Source organism: Prunus mume, linkage group LG2 (genome assembly GCF_029339155.1).
Source record: "Prunus mume cultivar Tortuosa linkage group LG2, ASM2933915v1, whole genome shotgun sequence".
Taxonomy (NCBI): Eukaryota; Viridiplantae; Streptophyta; class Magnoliopsida; order Rosales; family Rosaceae; genus Prunus; species Prunus mume.
Window position 1 is genome coordinate 3,219,159 of NC_142699.1, and position 17,705 is coordinate 3,236,863.

The 17,705-nt window shown below is 36.6% G+C and overlaps 2 protein-coding genes across 4 annotated transcripts; one reads left to right on the forward strand and one right to left on the reverse strand.

Moving 5' to 3' along the window:
• Positions 1–264: 264 nt before the first annotated feature.
• On the reverse strand, positions 265–13,180 carry FANCM (DEAD/DEAH box RNA helicase family protein). Of its 3 annotated transcripts, XM_089045131.1 has the most exons (22): positions 12,799–13,180; positions 12,061–12,204; positions 10,750–10,832; positions 10,533–10,647; positions 9,958–10,049; positions 9,715–9,769; positions 9,517–9,638; positions 9,299–9,412; positions 8,563–8,753; positions 7,852–7,982; positions 7,535–7,595; positions 7,356–7,426; positions 6,437–6,486; positions 6,207–6,372; positions 5,879–6,006; positions 5,457–5,789; positions 5,308–5,374; positions 3,659–4,285; positions 3,068–3,544; positions 2,729–2,780; positions 2,398–2,544; positions 265–1,153 (listed from the first exon to the last, which is right to left on the reverse strand). In XM_089045131.1, exons 1-22 carry the CDS (start codon positions 13,178–13,180, stop codon positions 595–597), a joined length of 4,167 nt encoding a protein of 1,388 aa, XP_088901257.1. In that variant the 3' UTR covers positions 265–594. The 3 variants fall into 3 exon arrangements, with proteins under 3 accessions (XP_088901257.1, XP_088901258.1, XP_088901259.1); XM_089045132.1 differs by lacking the exon at positions 12,799–13,180 and having other exon boundaries at positions 10,533–10,669; positions 12,061–12,104; XM_089045133.1 differs by lacking the exons at positions 10,533–10,647; positions 10,750–10,832; positions 12,061–12,204; positions 12,799–13,180 and having other exon boundaries at positions 9,715–9,777; positions 9,958–10,039.
• Positions 13,181–13,260: 80 nt separating this feature from the next.
• On the forward strand, positions 13,261–16,892 carry LOC103319303 (pentatricopeptide repeat-containing protein At1g71490-like). The gene is made up of 2 exons (XM_089045136.1): positions 13,261–13,720; positions 14,287–16,892. The coding sequence occupies exon 2, from the start codon at positions 14,813–14,815 to the stop codon at positions 16,841–16,843; it is 2,031 nt and encodes a 676-aa protein (XP_088901262.1). The 5' UTR covers positions 13,261–13,720; positions 14,287–14,812; the 3' UTR covers positions 16,844–16,892.
• The last annotated feature ends 813 nt before the right edge of the window (positions 16,893–17,705 follow it).

Below are 17,705 nucleotides of genomic sequence, written 5' to 3' on the forward strand. Positions count from 1 at the left end.
AGGGACAAGTATAATCAGTCCATCCAATGCATCACTGGACATGTCACACAATTTTGTCTAGTAGGAGAATGAGGAAAGAAGTTAAAATTGGCATTGCAAGAAATGAAGGGTTACTGAAGGAGGATTTGGGAATCAATATCAGAAAAAAGAAGAGGGAATGATGATTGAGGATTGGGAGATACAATGGGGTGATAATATACCTAGTTAGACGTTATTTTTACCAGCAGCTGTAAAGTGTAAACTTAAAACAAAAATACGCAAAGATGCCATAGGAAATTCTTATCTGAAGATTATTTATAGAACGAATGTAATATTTACATTCATACATATATACATGTATGTATACATTTCCCTTTCTTGCATGAATTTGCATGCCTCACTTTCCCATAAACTACATCTGTTTTCCCCCAACAAGATGCAGATCCCATAATGCATCTAACTAATCTCTCAAAACAATAAAGGAAAAAAAAAACAATCAAACCCTCAAAACTTGCAACTGATCTTGCATAAACATTCTCAATTGTGAGAAACTGTCACCATATTTTGTTCAATCCTTCTTCTGGGCACCATTTAGATATATATTTTCCATAAATTTTATATTCCAAGATCAAATGTCGGAGAATGTTGTAGGCTAGGATTTTGTGGGTGTATATTGGGAACCATCTGCTGCTTCTGCCTTGGCAGTTCTGATTTCTGTTTAAGAAGCAATGTAGCTTGCGCTTCCACTGCGTCAAGATCAAGGCCCTCAAAAAATAGATCATCATAAAGCACGTCCCCATTTGCATCATTGTGCTGCAAGTCTCTGCCTGCAGCCTCTGCCTGGAGTGAGAACTCTCGCTCCAAGTTGACTGCAGGAACAGATCTTGAATGATGAGAACTCAATTTTCTTTTTCGGCTTTCAATCTCATATCCCGGGGAAACACCAGTTGTACAAGGTGTGCCTTCAGCGTTACAGTTCATTTGGAAGGACTTCAAATCCATCCTGTTTGCCTGATTTGTACAATCGCTTTGAGGAGTTTGGAGAGAGAAGAATGGTTTCCCACAAGAACTTCCAGTTTCAGTTGTCCTCATTGTTGGTGCCACAGAATCAGGTGAATATGTGGCAGAACTGCTTGGCTGCCTCTCCAGGGGTGATTGGGTGAGCAATGAACGCCTGTTCCAAGACATTGAAGAATTTAAAAAAAAAAGAATTTCAGAAGCCTGCACCTCTGGAGGTAAGGATGATATTATAAGAGAGCATTCAATTTTTACTTGCAAAAATATGAGGACATGCCAAAGAGGGCATGCTCCATCCGGAGCCATAATCATACAGGCTACAGAACTAGAAGAGATAATAAATATAAATATAAATATAAATAAAAAGCAAAAAGCAATGAAACAAATAAATCCAAGCAACTAGATTGATGGCATAATTCACAGGCGAAATGCAGGAGGATTGGGGTCTGGTAATATATGGGACATATGAACTTTAACTGTCACTTCAGTTTGCAACTAGGAAATCATTTTACTAAGAATAGAATTTCAGCTTACATATCCAAGTGACACAATAGTTGTAAAAAGTAGTTTCAAGAAACGACAACCGCCACCCCTGGTAGGGGGAAGATTAATCTCAATTGAACCTCAATATGGTTGGATAGCCATCCAAATGCATCTTAGATTTTTAAAAACTCTTAAAAGTGGCTGCAAATCAATTTTGAAATCTTTTACTAGGTTCTCAGCACCAACCCATCAAAATCATTGACAAAATGATATCTGAACCAATATGTTACCAAAATAAGTTTTAAAAAAGGAACAAAGATACCAATAACCATCAGTTGCACCATGGCGGGCTTCCTACATCAGCGACTCAGCCACAGTTTCCATCTATGAAAACTAACATATTTTCCACTAAGAATGTAGATTGTTAAATTTCGATAATGAAAGGCAGTCATTGATTCATCAGACTATATTTATATGGTAATAAATATGAAATCATTACAAAAATTCTAATCCTTCCAAGCTCATTAAACCAGAAGTATCAAATCATAACGGGCCAAATATAATAAATTGCACATAATTTTTATTCTTGTTAAACTATGCCTAATTTCTTATGACAACTGAATGTTAGAGTTTCCTAAGAGACTGAAAACTTTGGAATAAGCACCTCTTTGGACCAGTGTCAGCTTTTTCTTTCAAATGTCACTTGATCACAGAACGATGTTTTATGTGAAACAAGTAAAAGTTGGATACACATTACACTACTAGATTTTCCAAGATGGTAGAATATTCAATAATATGAACTTTCAAAAATACTTTTGGCAACTACTCATATTCATAGGTTCCTACATTATGCAAAGAAATAGTTCAGTCAAACCGCTAATGGTTTGTGAAGGATACACTGAGAGAGAGATGAATGACCTGTATATTGCCATCATGTCAATTCCACCGCTTGCAAACTGAGTACCGGCAACCGTAGGATTTATCCTGTCATCTATGAAACTATCATTTGAGTAGTTGTCTCGCTCATCTTCCTCATCATCAGAAATATCAGCTTCTGAAGATACCCTGAGTAATTTCATTGGAGTAACAGCACATCAAGTATTACTTTCAACAAAAATTTCATCTTATTATCCACACAAAAATAATAATTAAATAATCAGAAAATATTCTTCTTATGCTTTTACCTAGAAATGCAACTATACAAAATTTGCAAATAACTTAGCTACATGTCATAAATGTATGAACTTACTCAGCTTCCTCCTCAATGAAGACCCTTACATCATCAACTGACTTCTTTTTACCTATGTAACCAAAAAATAAACATATTGGGTAAATAGGTCTCATAAAAAGATTGGAAGCTGAACAGGTAGCATTCCTATAAGTCTTCGGTGTGATTGGACTTTTAGTCATAGAGAGAAGGATCTAGTCTAGTTAGTTAGCATCAGAACTCCAAAAATAGAAAAATAAATAGCAAATAAATAAACGATACTGGAAATGACCTTTAAAAAAAAAAAAAAAAAAAAAAACTGGAAAGGACAAACATCTGGTCTAGATACATTTTAATAGACTCAATTCATATTCATAATACCTCTGTCGTGCTTAGTACGGAGAGGACCAGCTCTAGAAAAAGATCTGGCAGGGTTTTCTGTTGACCCAACATTTTTTGTCATGCTTTCTCCCCTACTTTTCCAATGATCCCCAACTTTGCGTAACCTTTTAAACTTGCGTGCCTGTTTTACACTTTCCAACTTGCCTCCAGAACTTAAATGCCAATCTTTGCCACAGCTATTGTTTGTAAGGTCTGCTAAAACAGTTTGGGCTCTATCAATAATTGGTGATGTGGAGGTACATCCTCTTATGCTTGCAGTTTCACCCTTGTTATGCAAGGGAGTTTGAATTTCATTATCAACAGGAGAAACAGAGACATTTCTTCCACAGGCATTGCCTCTCATATTGACTTTTTCACTTTTCCCAGGACTTGAACACTTCAATAGTATTCCAGTATGTAATTGGGCAGGTGAAACAGGGTCAGGTTCTAGATACTCATCTGTGTTATTTGATAGTCCTGCATAATTCACATTTATATAAGCATCATCTTATATCAGGGGACAAAAGCAATCCCTAGGAAACCATATCACATTTTGAATTAAGATAAAATTTTACTAATTGCATTACTAACCACTATTGTGGATAGGAGACTCTGGGACAACTCCACTTTTGATTAAATTAGTAAGCCGTGGACTGAGCTCACCATCTCTGAAAAAATTATTGTCTTCATCAGCCAGAAATAATGATGCCTTGCTTTCCAGAACATCAGGTGACTCAGAGACACTAGCTCCTTGATTTGACAAATTTCCCTTCAAAATTGGAGTTTGAGGAATTTTTTCAACCCTGCCGACTGATTTCTCCATCCAGGTTTCAGAATCACAACATCGAGACTTAAGTGAAATCTCATTCTTCATGCATGTTATCTGAGTCGATTTCAGATCTCCACTGGGACCAGCTTCAGTAGTTAGTTCTGTGTGGTCTTCATCTGAAGTCCTTGCATGGCAAGAATTTTGCTTCAAGTAATCCAACTTAATAATGCTTGCACTTGTTGACATGGAATGCGATAAGTCTTTCCAAGGAAACACAGGGACAACCATGACTAGGACATTTCCGGAGGCATCAACAGTTACAACATCTGAACCAAAGAGGTAAGAGTGCTCATAAGGATTTTCACCAGGGAAATTAAGTTCGTTATGCTTCTCCTCAGTTTCCAATGTTCTAGTAGGTGATACTTCAGAATCATCAGGATTCAGAAAATCTGCAACAAAATGTTCAACATTTAGCATCTTCTCCACATTCAATCCCCAAGCCCCCCAATCCAGAAAAGAAAAGACAAGTGCTTGTTATTATTTAACATGCTGACTAGGCCATAATATTTTACGTTCACAAAACCGAGCAAGGAAAAATCCTCCTACAATTTGTGTTCAATTACCCCCACTCCCCATCCCCCAATGCAGGTGCAGCATCAGGACTTGAGATTAGGAACATAAGCACATGCATGCTTACACATACCAATTTACAGTACAAAAATGTTGTAGAGTATGAACATTTTTTATGGTTTCAGTTCATTCCTTGAGTTAGTTAACCCAAAGAAAAGATAACCAACCTCATAGACGTAGTACTACTTTTATTGTCGGAAGATGAAGAAAAGTATACAGAAGAGAAAAGGATTTATTTCAATCATCAAGCAAGAAAAAGGTTAAAAGGAATTAGTTTCCGAATAAAGTTTAACAGGCATGCACATATACAGAGGAGCAAAAAGTGCGAAAATTTCTAGCTACAAAGTAAAGAATAAGAGGACTCAAAAGGATACAATGAAAGCATATAGCGTTGAACATTTGGTAAAGTTGAAGATGAAATACTAAAATTATAACAAAAAAGGTAATATAAAGTTTATATTATAAACACAAAATGAACATTGAGTTGGTGATATTGGGCATAATGGACCTCTGAACTATTTGTAGAAGAATTATTAGCAATGAAGCAAAATGCTCACGTGTCTCAAATGGACCTTGAAAAAAAGTAAAGGAACAATAAACTACATTCGCTAAGCTCGAATTGATTAGCATGCAAATGTGCATAAGTTTGATGTGGGACTTGAAAGCAAGAGTAAACAAGTAAATGCACCTCAGATCTCCAAACAACACGATGAAACTAATCCTAGTAGTGAAGAATCTTTTTCCTTAGTAATTATTTGCACATAATCTGAATAAAGCCTTAAAACAAATGGAAGAATTTGGAATGACAAATTTTCTTCTCATACAAGCCTTTTTGAGCTACCTTCTCCATTATTGTCATGTTGTTCAGCAGTGTCAACTCCCAAGCACTTCTTTAAACATATTTCATCCTGAAAGCATTGAGTAATAACATAAGAAAATGTCATACAACACAGCAAGGCAAACAACTCAACCACATAGATTGAATCAAACCTCAAGAAGGGAAATATTGCTGTCCCTAGAAAAGGTTAGTCCTTGCAAACATTGCATCATATCAATTAACATTGTCGTCCTATGCGAATGCATTACTTTATACACTCTTGAAGGATATGTTTGGAAGTGAGGAAAGGCAATAAGAGATGGTTTCCATGTAATTTCATGGGGGTCAAAATACTTGGCAATTAATGTAGTCTCAGCAACAGTTAATTTGTCTGCAATAACAGGTATCTGAATAGTGTTATCATCTATCACTTTCTTTCCACGATGAATGAATTGTTCAATTGAAAACTCAACAAACCGGACCTCCGGTTTGAAAATGTGAGGGATCTGCAATAAATAATGACACAATCAAATACGTTTAAAATGCAAGACTATAGCATTAAAAGTCATAAAGATGCAGCCTTAGAAAATCCCACCATCCTCGGACTAGAATGGAAATTGAAGCTATTTCTCCCCCCATTTCGCATGTGTTTCATCATATTCTTACTGTTTCCTTGCTTACGCTTGTAACCCTTCAACTCTGACCCTTCACAGGCTAAAACTAGTACGACTTGTCAAGGATTTAGATTTATTGCAAATGCAATGAAGGTGTTTGAAAGAAAGTGTAATGAAAAAAAATGGAAAGTGGATTGATACTAAAACTTGGATAAAAGTGGGGGACAAGCAAAAGTTCATTGCATGTTCAGTCTGATCTCACCAACAGCCAACTACAGAACATGCAGTACTCATATGAGAAAAGGATATCAACTCTTCCATCATGCTTCCTTCCAGTTCTCCCCATGCGCTGAATCATTCTCAATGGTGATACATTAGCATCAAAGCATATAACTAGATCAACTTCCATGATATCCAGGCCCTCTTCGCCAATTGATGTGGCAACAATGACATTGTATCCACCAGCACGAAATTTCTGTGGGAAATCTAAGTAAGCCAATGAAAGGTGCTGCGAAAAGAAATAAAAACAACATAGTTACCTCCAAAACAGCTTGTTGAACTTTTTGTGACTGGCCTTTTAATGCTTTCCCTGTAAGAAATTAGAACTCAATCTCATATAATTGTAAGGCAACCACTAAATCCCAAAAGCTTAAGCTATTATGGAATAAGCAAACAATGTATATGAAGCTAATGCCCTCCCTCACTTGCACCCGCATCTCCTGCACATGGAGAGGCAGGAAAACAGAGTCTGGGAGAAGCATATAGGTGCAGCCTTACCTTGCACCTTGCAAATCACTACATAAGTGAGTTGGAGGGATTGGAGGTTTCGAACTCAGAAGTCTCTAAAACCAGAGCTCTGATACCATGTTAGGCAACCTCTAGATCTCAAATGCTTGAGCTATTAGAGAATAGGCCAACTATCTATATCAATTCAACAATAACTATAGGCTAATGGATTATAGGAAAGAACTAAAGTTAACTAAGACATACATATATTCTTGGCTATGCCATAATTGTTTAGATCTAGGACAGTATTGAGATCAACATCTTCTAAGATCTCTTGACAATTATCTTATCTTTTCCTCGAACATAAATTCATTAAAAGAGGTCAAGGATCTAGCAAGAGGGAGATGGAAGAGAAAGTGAGATAAAGGGGGAGAGAGAAAGAGAGAAAAAGAACACACAATAATTGACAAATAATAGACCAAATCATAAACAACACTTCAAAGGAGAAGGCAAGTCAATGTCATAACCATAACAACACTTCAATGTGTTTTGCCCGCATGCCAGACAACTTTTCTTTCTGTTCAATGAGTAGCTTAAAAGATCACTAACAATCACTTCCCAAGTAACAACAATTTCATCTTATTATAAATTTCATTGAGACAAAAAAAACTAAATTACATTAAAAATTATATTTAATGGAGACAAGTCAAAATAAAGAGTGGAGCTTCAAACCTGAACTTTGACCAATAAACTCTGTAGCTCTAACAAAATTGCCGATGTTTGCTAACGCATCCATTATGTCCCTGTATGTTTGCTTAATTATAGCCAGGAATATTTTTCACATTTTATATATAAATTGCAATCAGAAACAATAAAATAACAACAAATTAAACACAGAGAAAAGGTGGCACCTGACACTGCCCCTAAAATTTGAGAAAATGATAACCCTTGATTTCTGTGGATCATTTGTTTCTGCAGTCAGATATGTAATTATCAGCAACTGGGAGCTAACACTCTGAATCATACAAAGTCTAAAATTTAAATAATAGGCAGTCCAAATCAGCATTTGATGACAAATATTTGTTACAAAAATCAGCATTTGATGAAGAATACAATATTGAAACCATGAGACAAGCAATGCTTCTAACATTTGATAAGCAGAACTTTAAAATATTAAAAAGGGCATGTTATGGCAAATACAATAAAATTTGGATAACAGCCCACATACTGAAATGATCAAGCAGCACTTCTAACATTTTGGACAATTTGGGACTCGGAGCACCATGAGACAAAGTTTGCTGCATTATGAGCTTAGCTTTAGAAATATCTTCATTTCTACACATATACCTTGCAAATGACCTGAAAAATGACCTTAAACAACTTAATATTCTTGAATTGCTTGTTAAAAACTAAACAGCTTAAACTCCATGTCATCGACATTTAATATATAATAGATTAATCACGATACTAGTTATGTCTAAACAAGAAATTTCTTCCATTGAACTGAATTTTCAAATACTGAATTTCTTTGTTATGAAGTCAAACACCAATTATGATGATGGGACAATGGAGGGTGTGGCCTTCACATAAGACTAAAATATCTTAAAACTTTTGAAAAGTATCTTAGAACTTAGAAAAATATCTGCCTCAAACTTATGCAAGGCGGATTTGTTTATGTCTGATACCAAATCAGATCATAAGGTGATTCTCATTTTAACGAATAGCTTGTGACACTTCATTTTCAAGCTGCATTACTAACATTTCAATGAGAAGGATCCTAATAGATTGAAAAATTCCTGACTCGAAAAAAGACAAAAGCATGATGGTTCGGAATATAATAACAGGCATAGTTATTAGAATGTACGTATGAGCTAAACAAGACAGTGAAGAAATGGAGAAAGCAGATGAAGGGCTTGATGGTCAGGAGACAAGAATATACCCTTGTTTTAATTTTTCTTCAAGCATTTCATATGCTGGCCTTATTCCATGGCTTGATATTAGCTTACGAATGTGGTAAAGCGTAAGGAGTGCTCCAAAATAACCTTCAATGTCTCCAGACTTAATTTGGGGGAGGTCTGGAGGTGCTTGACGAAATTTCTCCCTTGAATCAAGTAAATAACATGGGCTCAACTGTAAGAATTCCGCCCCCACCAACAAAAAAAAGAAAAAAAAGAAAGAGTGAAATTATGTAGACCCAAAAAGAATGTGATTGCATCATTAATAATTAACCACAAAAGAACAAATATATATATATATATATATATATATAAAAAGATAAGGTAGTAAATCCCATTAATAATTAAAAAAACGATGATAATTAAAGAGAGCCTTTTCTGTTCCTTAAACTAGAGGAATATCTGAGGTACAGCTTCTTTAAAAACCAGTGAATATTTTCCAAAGCTATCTACATAACAAACCGAAACCAGAGAAAAACTGTATAATAGGCTAGCAGTATCATAGCCTTGCATTATCATCAGTGAAAAGATACATTTTAGCGAACTTCATCATCACTAAGGGAACAAGACCAGACATTGCTAGAGAAACTGACCACCACCCTGATTGTTATAATGTCTGCTATAGCAGGGCCCAGAACAGAATAAAAATGCAAAGAAACAATCTTGTCCAGCACAGTTCTCCTAGAGGAAATTAGAATTTAAATTATTCTGAAACCATACAGTCTGAACATCTCTAGTTGGGAGAACTCCAATTGCACAAAGCCTGGTTGCAAATGGTCGCATTGCTTCCACGAGCTTATTGTCTATCTCAACAGCTTCTTGACCCATTGCGACCTAGAATAATTGCAACAAAAGTTTTTTTCCTCTGTTTTCAGACCCAAAAAAAAAAGTTTTCTTTCCTGTGTACAAAAAATTATTTCTGGAAACAAGAGACATACCTGAATCAACTCTACCTCCCTGTTGTGAACATATTTTTTGACATCAGCATCATCTTCATTGCGATATTCAAGTGTTGATATATATAAGTTATCAATAACTTGCTGGACAGCCTGCTGCTTTGCTGTACGATTGCATGTTACTAAGGATCTAACTTTTAAAATGAAAATTAGTAGAAACCCAGTATATTAGTAACTTACATCCCGGTGTTGCACTCAGAGCTAAAATTCTCAGTTGCACTTGTGCAGCCATTAACTAAAAAACTAAATTATCATTAGTATTTCAAAAGACCAATTTTACCCATAAATAACACACTGAACCAACATTTATCAAGGTAGAACTACAAGAATAATAATACTAACGATAATTAAAAAAAAACTCATCTGAGCTGGTAAATGGGGAAATATATTAGTTTAGATATAACTGAAAGAAAGAGAACTGACCTCACGAACTGCAACACTGTAAGAATAGTTTCCCAATGCTCTGTGAGCTTCATCAATCACCAAACATACCAAGTATTCGATTGAGCATGTGCCTGCAACGAATTACCTCTGAGAAAAATCCATTGACAAAGTATCTTTTTCAAAAAGAAGAAAATATATCATGCATAAAAACTGGTGGTGGAATATACTTACTTTCTAATTGGAAAATATTAAATAAAAACAATTACTATTTAATTTGGCCATGGAAGCTCTTTAATTGAGAACCTATCAAACTTACAGAGGATTAAACTTTAGGTGTTTATGCAGAGAGTGTGAAGTGCTTCTTTGAGCTAAAACATTATGCATTACATAGGAGTTACCCATCTTCAAAAGTGGGTACTTTTAACAATGCTGAAACTTATACCAAATTTGCATAGCCATTCCCTCTACTCTAGTGCCTTATTGCACATAGGAAACACCTTCTGATGCAGGGTTTACGATATAATGAATGAAATATGGATACATATATATACATATCAAAATCCACCCCTTGTCATTGAGAAAATCCTAGTGTATATAGTTCAAGAATTAATCACCAGACTGAATGTCCTTCTCCAGCACTTGGGGAGTAACAAAGAAAACTCGTTTAGTTTTCCACAAGGATGCTCTTTTTGTAGGACTTATCTGACCTGTCATGTCAATTGTCCATTCCTGCAATCGGTTTGATCATAATCTTCTCACAAGTAAATAAAGTTGTCGAGTAAACACCAAATATTCAACAAAACTCTGCTTATAAATAAAAAAGGCTCTTACTTGTGATATTCCTACAATATTATGGCATGCTTGTATCTGTTGCACAACAAGAGGTCGAGAAGGAGCAGCAAAGACTATTTTTCCTGTTGTGGAAAGAACAATGTCAATGTTTCACAACTTTTATAAATAAACTCGAGAAACCCACAACGTGGGAAACTGAACTAATTTTTTTTTATAGGAAACAAATTTCATTAAGAATAGAGAATGGGACAAAACAATGCACAAGATGTCCACAGGAGCAAGAGAGAGAACTCAGGATAACATCAGCAAGCCAAATGAAAACAGTAGTACACCAACAAAGAAGCAAAAGACACAAATAAATAGCAGCATTCCAGTTTTGCAGAGAAAGAAGCATCCCTAAACTAGGAAAAATATTGAAGCCCACAGAGATGCCCAAAAGCAAACCCCTTGCAAAAATAATGCATCTCTTCACCGCACATCTTCGCAGAACCATACCCTTCTTCCTCCCACCAAAAAACTTATGCCTCTATTTCAGTGATTCATTTTTCCTCTTGCAATTATCTAAATTTTGGTGGGGTGACAAGACAACTACAGATTCGATGTTCAAATTATCTGAACATTACTTTACACATAAAATGTTGGATAAAAGGTGAATGGGCCTTTTCTGTAGGCATAGAGGAGTATTTTAGTTTGTTTTTCTGTATTTTCAGTTAGGGTCATTTTGGAATTGTACATGTTGGAAACAAAATAATTCCTGATGGACTCATTTCCTTCCCAAGATCAAGAATCTCATTCCTGAAAAATCAACTTTAATTTCATTGGAGCAAGTAAACAATGGAATAACCTGGATGGGGGATCAATCACATTGTAGCTAAGTTCTAATGTGACAGCCGCTAAAACAAAATTCAGTCCTATGTGGTAGGATCAGACAGGCAACTAAAACTCTGATTCCATGTTAAGTTCACATTGATCCCAAAAACTTAAATTGATAGGAAACTAGACCAACAATGTATATCAAGATAAACACACCAATAATATAACAGTTCAAGTGAACCACAGAAAGAAACAGAAAAGAATCAATCAATCAACTTCAGCTTGAAACTCATGCATATACATGTATTTCTCAAGTTGATCATCAAACTATACAAAGAAAACTATCAGATTTGATAAAAACATACAATTTATTTCTTAAAATGAGTAGAAATATTTAACAAACATCTCCAATTTAAAGCAATTGGAAACAATAAACACTTTATAACTCATGACGAACATATTAGATTTCTGCAATAGTGATTCTCATGTAGCATGCAAACCAAATAAGCATTAGTTAAGAAGTACGAATTACATTACCATCAGGGAACCATCTGAAATAGTTATACATAACTACTGCTGCAATAAGTGTTTTCCCAAGTCCAGTCGGCACTACCACCAATGTATTTGAAAATAGTGCCATCTTGGTAATAGAAAATTGATAGTCACGCCGAGGAAAATTAACTGCATTGTTACAAATAAGACTAGAAAATAAGTTTAATGTTTGCTACAATAAACTCCAAACAGAAAAAAGGAGTCAAAATATGACCCTCTGCACGCATTAATATAAAAAAGGTGAGTTCATAAGTCAGACTCAAAGAGCCATTATAAGTTTAGATCTCAAGAAGCAATAGATATCTATTACTTTGGAGAAAATGAAACTTTTAAAATTTGCAATATGGTGGCAACATTTCAATTTGTATCATCGATAACACCACCAAAGTCTAGAAGAAACAATCAAAATCTCAATCTGGGCACAAACACTCACATCCACCCTAAAATGGCCCATGCATTTTAGTTCAATAACATAACCCACTTGACAAAACCTTGTACTTGATGGAAATGTCATTAAAAATCTAGCATCCGGAGAAATAAGCTATTTGGTTCATTCAACTAAACTACACCAAAGAATCAAATTTCAACTTCATTCTCCAAAACCTATTCAAATAAATAATAATAATAATAATTAAAAACCAGCTTACCCACCTCCTCAAAACCCAAAATACTAACTTTCACACAGTAGCTAAAAGAAAATTACAAAGAGAACGAGAATTTAACCTGGGTACATCCAAGTTTTAGCTGCTTCGGTATCAATTTGAACAGAGGACACTCTGCCATCACCCTCATTACAATCCCGGTTGTGTTCTTCCACATCTCGACTCTCCGGCTGAGGGGGGCAAGCCCTCCCAATAAACTGGTCGAGGGTGGTCTGCCGTGAAGAACCAGGCTTCTTCATGTTCTCAGAGATTGAGGCGACTGAATTTTGTATTGGGGGGTTATTGGGAGGAGGGGCAAAATGGGAAGATTGGTCTGGGAGTGAAGTAGAGGGCTTTGAGGCCTGGGTCTGATAAACAACGTCGATTGCTCTAGCAGCTGCTTCCCAATCAAAATCATCATCGTCGTCGTCGTCGATGATATGGTGAGGATTGGTTGAAGTCATTGGAGAGCTATGAAGGGAAATGGGCTGGCTGGGGAGAGAGAATGTGAATCAATAAACCCTTGGAGAACGAGACAGTTTGGCGGCAAAACTTGAAGCATGGCTCGTTTTCCTGGGAGAGGCTAGGAGTTTAATTTAAGGTATCACGGGACCCATGAGTCATGACCACTTAGGAGCACACCAGGGCCTGGACTAGACCCTTTCTATTACTTGGTCCAATAGCAACAAGACCAAAAGCCCAAAGAAAATCATACGACTCTCCCCTCTTTTGGCGGGTTGTCACTCCCGTCTCTCTGCTCTCTTCCTCTGTTAGAACTCCATGGTGCCCTACCAGCACTGACTCCAATCCCCATCATTGAGCCGACCTCCTTCCTCTTCCCCTGTCTATTTCTTCCAAAACACCCAACCTCGTCCCTGTCTCTGTTTCGCCCAAAACGCCCAGTCTGCTTCTGTTTCGCACAAAACCTCCTGTAATCAGAGCTGCATCGCGACCCAATTCTCTAAGTTTTCTGATTCCCTCCTTCGAGACCATCACAGGGTTAGGTAAATACTATTTCTTGTTTGGCGAATGAATATTTTTTTTTCTTTCAATGATATAATTCTGTGACTTTTGTTTTCTATGTTGTTGATTCCTGGGTTTTATCATGTTGAGTGTCCGTTGTTTAGACTTTTGTTTATCCTCTGAAATAATTTCCTGCTTAATGAACTTTTTCTTTCTCCTTCTAGTAATCCTTCTGTTAGTGGTCCAATTTGTTTCTTCATAATATCGTGTTTTTATCTATGGCTTATGCTAAACAAGATTGTTACCACTACCATTGATTTTCCCTATTTCCTTTATTTTCTCTCCTTACTCACAATTCAGTTCTCTACTGTTTACTTCATTTAAACAGAAGCTAATAAGTCATTTAAACACAATCCAGGTCAGAATCTAATAGGTCATCTAAATGAGTTTTAATATAGTTTGTATAGATTGAGGATGTAAGTATAGTTGTTTATTGTGGTAGTTTTAATAATTTTCCAGATTATAGGTATGCTTTTTTTCTTCAAATGTTCTTTGTTATTCAATTCCTAAAAGTATCTGCATTTTCCATTTTGATGCTGCAGATTAGGGGCAGCTTTTGGATTCTAGCTGCGTACAACTTATTTAGCTGTTACTTGGATCGGTTTCTTCAAAGCTAACCATAGATGTAAGCCCAAAACATCGGTCAAGGGACAAGAGGGTCAGTTTAACTTGTGGGGTATCATGTGGGATTTGATTATACTGTCGGGGTTAGGTTTTGTTCAAACCAACACTGTTGTCTTAAGTTTGGGCTTGTGCTATACTACTCGCTTGTTTTCCCCAAATTACTAAATGAAGACACCTCTTTGAAATTTGAAGAGGCATTAATCCATATTCCGGAGGCACATGCTGCAAATTTGGGCAAAGCATTCTATCAGTTCTTGCCTACCATGATATTACATACAGCAGATACTTCTCCAGTGTATGCCATCGTCGTTTTCTCGTTTCATCCCAAGGGGCCTTTCTCTATCCCAAATCCAACGCTTCATACCTAAAAGCTGGAAACGGGCACCACCCAATTTGAGAAACCATTAGCACCGTCTATTTTCGAAACAGGTTCAGCAGTTGATGATTCTATGATAGATTCTCTTCTTATATCCATTAAGAACTATGCAAGCGAGGGTAATTTATCAAAAGCATTCAAAGCTTTCTCTCTTCTCAAGCTCCATGGCTCTTCTGCCACTTCTTGTGATCTTATCTTGCATCCCATCTCTTCTCTTCTCTTGTCTTGCGCCAACCATAAATCTTTCCCACAGGGTGAACAGCTTCATGCACATATTGTCAGATTGGGTTTTGAGCGACACCCCATTTTGGTTTCCAAGCTGGTTACTCTTTACTCAAGCTTTAATCTCCATGTTGATGCTCATATTGTCATTGAGAATTCAAATATATTGCATCCTCTTCCTTGGAATGTGCTCATCTCTTCATATGTTAAAAATAAACTTTTGGATGAGGCTCTCTCTACGTATAAACAAATGGTCAATAAGGGGGTTAGACCAGATAGTTTCACTTACCCGTCTGTTCTCAAGGCATGTGGTGAAAAATTGGATATAGGGTTTGGGAGGGAGGTGCATAAGTCAATCAAAGCTAGTTGTCAGGATTGGAATTTATTTGTACATAATTCATTGGTCTCCATGTATGGGAGATTTGGGCTTGTGGATGTTGCTCGTCACTTGTTTGACAAAATGCCCACAAGGGATGAGATCTCTTGGAATGCAATGATATCTGGTTATGCCTCCAAGGGCATGTGGACGGAAGCCTTTGAGCTGTTTGGAAGCATGCGGATGGAGGGTCTTGGAGTTGATATCTTAACTTGGAATACCATAGCTGGAGGATGCTTGAGGACAGGCAATTTCAAGGGTGCACTTGAGTTGCTTTCTCAAATGAGAATCTGTGGTATTTTATTGGACTCGGTAGCATTGATTATTGGTTTGAGTGCTTGTTCCCACATTGGAGTCATTAAGTTAGGGAAGGAGATTCATGGTTCTGCAATTCGTAGTTGTTGGGATGGCTATGATAATGTTAAACATGCATTAATTACAATGTATTCCAGGTGCAAAGACCTTAGGCAAGCCTATGCTTTGTTTCAATTGATAGAAGATAGAAGTATAATTACTTGGAACTCCATGCTTTCTGGTTATTCCCGCATGGACCGAGCTGAGGAAGCTTCATTCTTATTTAGGGAGATGTTGTGTTCTGGAATTGAACCTAATTACATTACAATTGCCAGCATCCTTCCCCTCTGTGCTCGGGTAGCGAATCTTCAACATGGGAAGGAGTTCCACTGCTACATCACAAAACGTGTAGTGTTTGATGATTATTTACTTCTGTGGAATGCTCTTGTGGACATGTATGCCAGATCAGGCAAAATTTTAGAAGCTAAACGAGTTTTTGATTCAATGTCTAAGCGAGATGAAGTAACTTATACTTCAATGATTGCAGGATATGGAGTCCAGGGTGAGGGAAAAGCTGCATTGAAGTTATTTGAAGAGATGAACATGTTACACATCAAACCTGATCATGTAACCATGGTTTCAATTTTATCAGCTTGTAGCCATTCTTGTCTTGTAATCCAAGGCCAAATGCTTTTTGAAAAGATGATGAGTGTATATGGTATAACTCCCCGTTTGGAGCACTATGCTTGCATGGTTGATCTTTATGGGAGGGCTGGTCTATTAAACAAAGCAAAGGAGATTATCACAAGGATGCCTTACAGGCCAACTTCTGCAATGTGGGCTACTCTTCTTGGAGCTTGTCGGATCCATGGAAATATAGATATAGGGGAATGGGCAGCCGAGAAGCTGTTGGAAATGAGACCTGAAAATTCTGGTTACTACGTGTTAATTGCTAACATGTATGCTGCTGCTGGTTGTTGGAACAAGCTAGCGAGGGTGAGGACTTTCATGAGGGACTTGGGTGTGAGGAAGGCTCCTGGCTGTGCTTGGGTTGATGTGGGCGATGGATTCTCCCTGTTTTTGGTGGGGGACACAACAAATGAGCTGAGAAATGACATTTACCTTCTGTTGGATGGATTGACTGAGCTAATGAAAGATGCTGATCCTGTTGTCAATGAGGATTTTAGTTCAGGTTATGATGTGTTTGAGTAGTAGTATGGAAAAAGGGAACTAATTATACTAAACAAAAGGATTGCTAACATATCTCATCTGAATTGATTTTGGTTCTTTTATATATGCCATCAAACAAAAAGTTTCTATGCGTGGCAAATTTCCCCTATCAAATCTCATCTCCCCTAGCATTCAAGTAATTGAAGCACCAACCAACCTGCTATAAGATGTGTCATTATAACGTTCTAAAGGGAAATTGCAATGAGACTGGTTGCGCAGCCTGGTGACGAGCTCTATTCTCGTCTTGACTCTGTGTCAAAAGAAGGAAAAAAAACCTTGCTGTATAAATCGTGACAAAAAAAATTTGTGTCATCTGAATTTCAATTTCCATTTAAATTATAAAAGAATTAAATTTTTTTTAAAAAAGTTTGATATGTTGTTATCTGATGGAGCACCAAACACAGGATAACTTGGTCAAACTATTTATTTGGAATAGTATCCAACCCCTTAAATTAGTTCGTACTCTCCGGAACAAATTAATAATATCCGACATAAATTAGTTAGTACAGTCCAACGTACCAAACGAGTCCTTAGGCACATAAAGAAATACAAACATAAAATAAAATAAAATAAAATAAAATACTCTAGAAATGCCGAAAAATAACAAAAGCCATCAAGAAAAGCAAGAAAAGAAACCTAAAAAACAGAGGTTAAAAAAAAAAACCAATAGAAAATAACACATGAAAAAAAAATGTGAAAGAAAAATTACCGTTGTCCACCCATGGATAATGTGAAAAAAATTGTGAAAGCAAACCTGTGTAATCGATGCCAATCAAGAAGTTTGGAATGCAACGAGGAAGCCAGATCTATGCTAATAACCGTTTTGGTAGACAGTAAAAAGGTT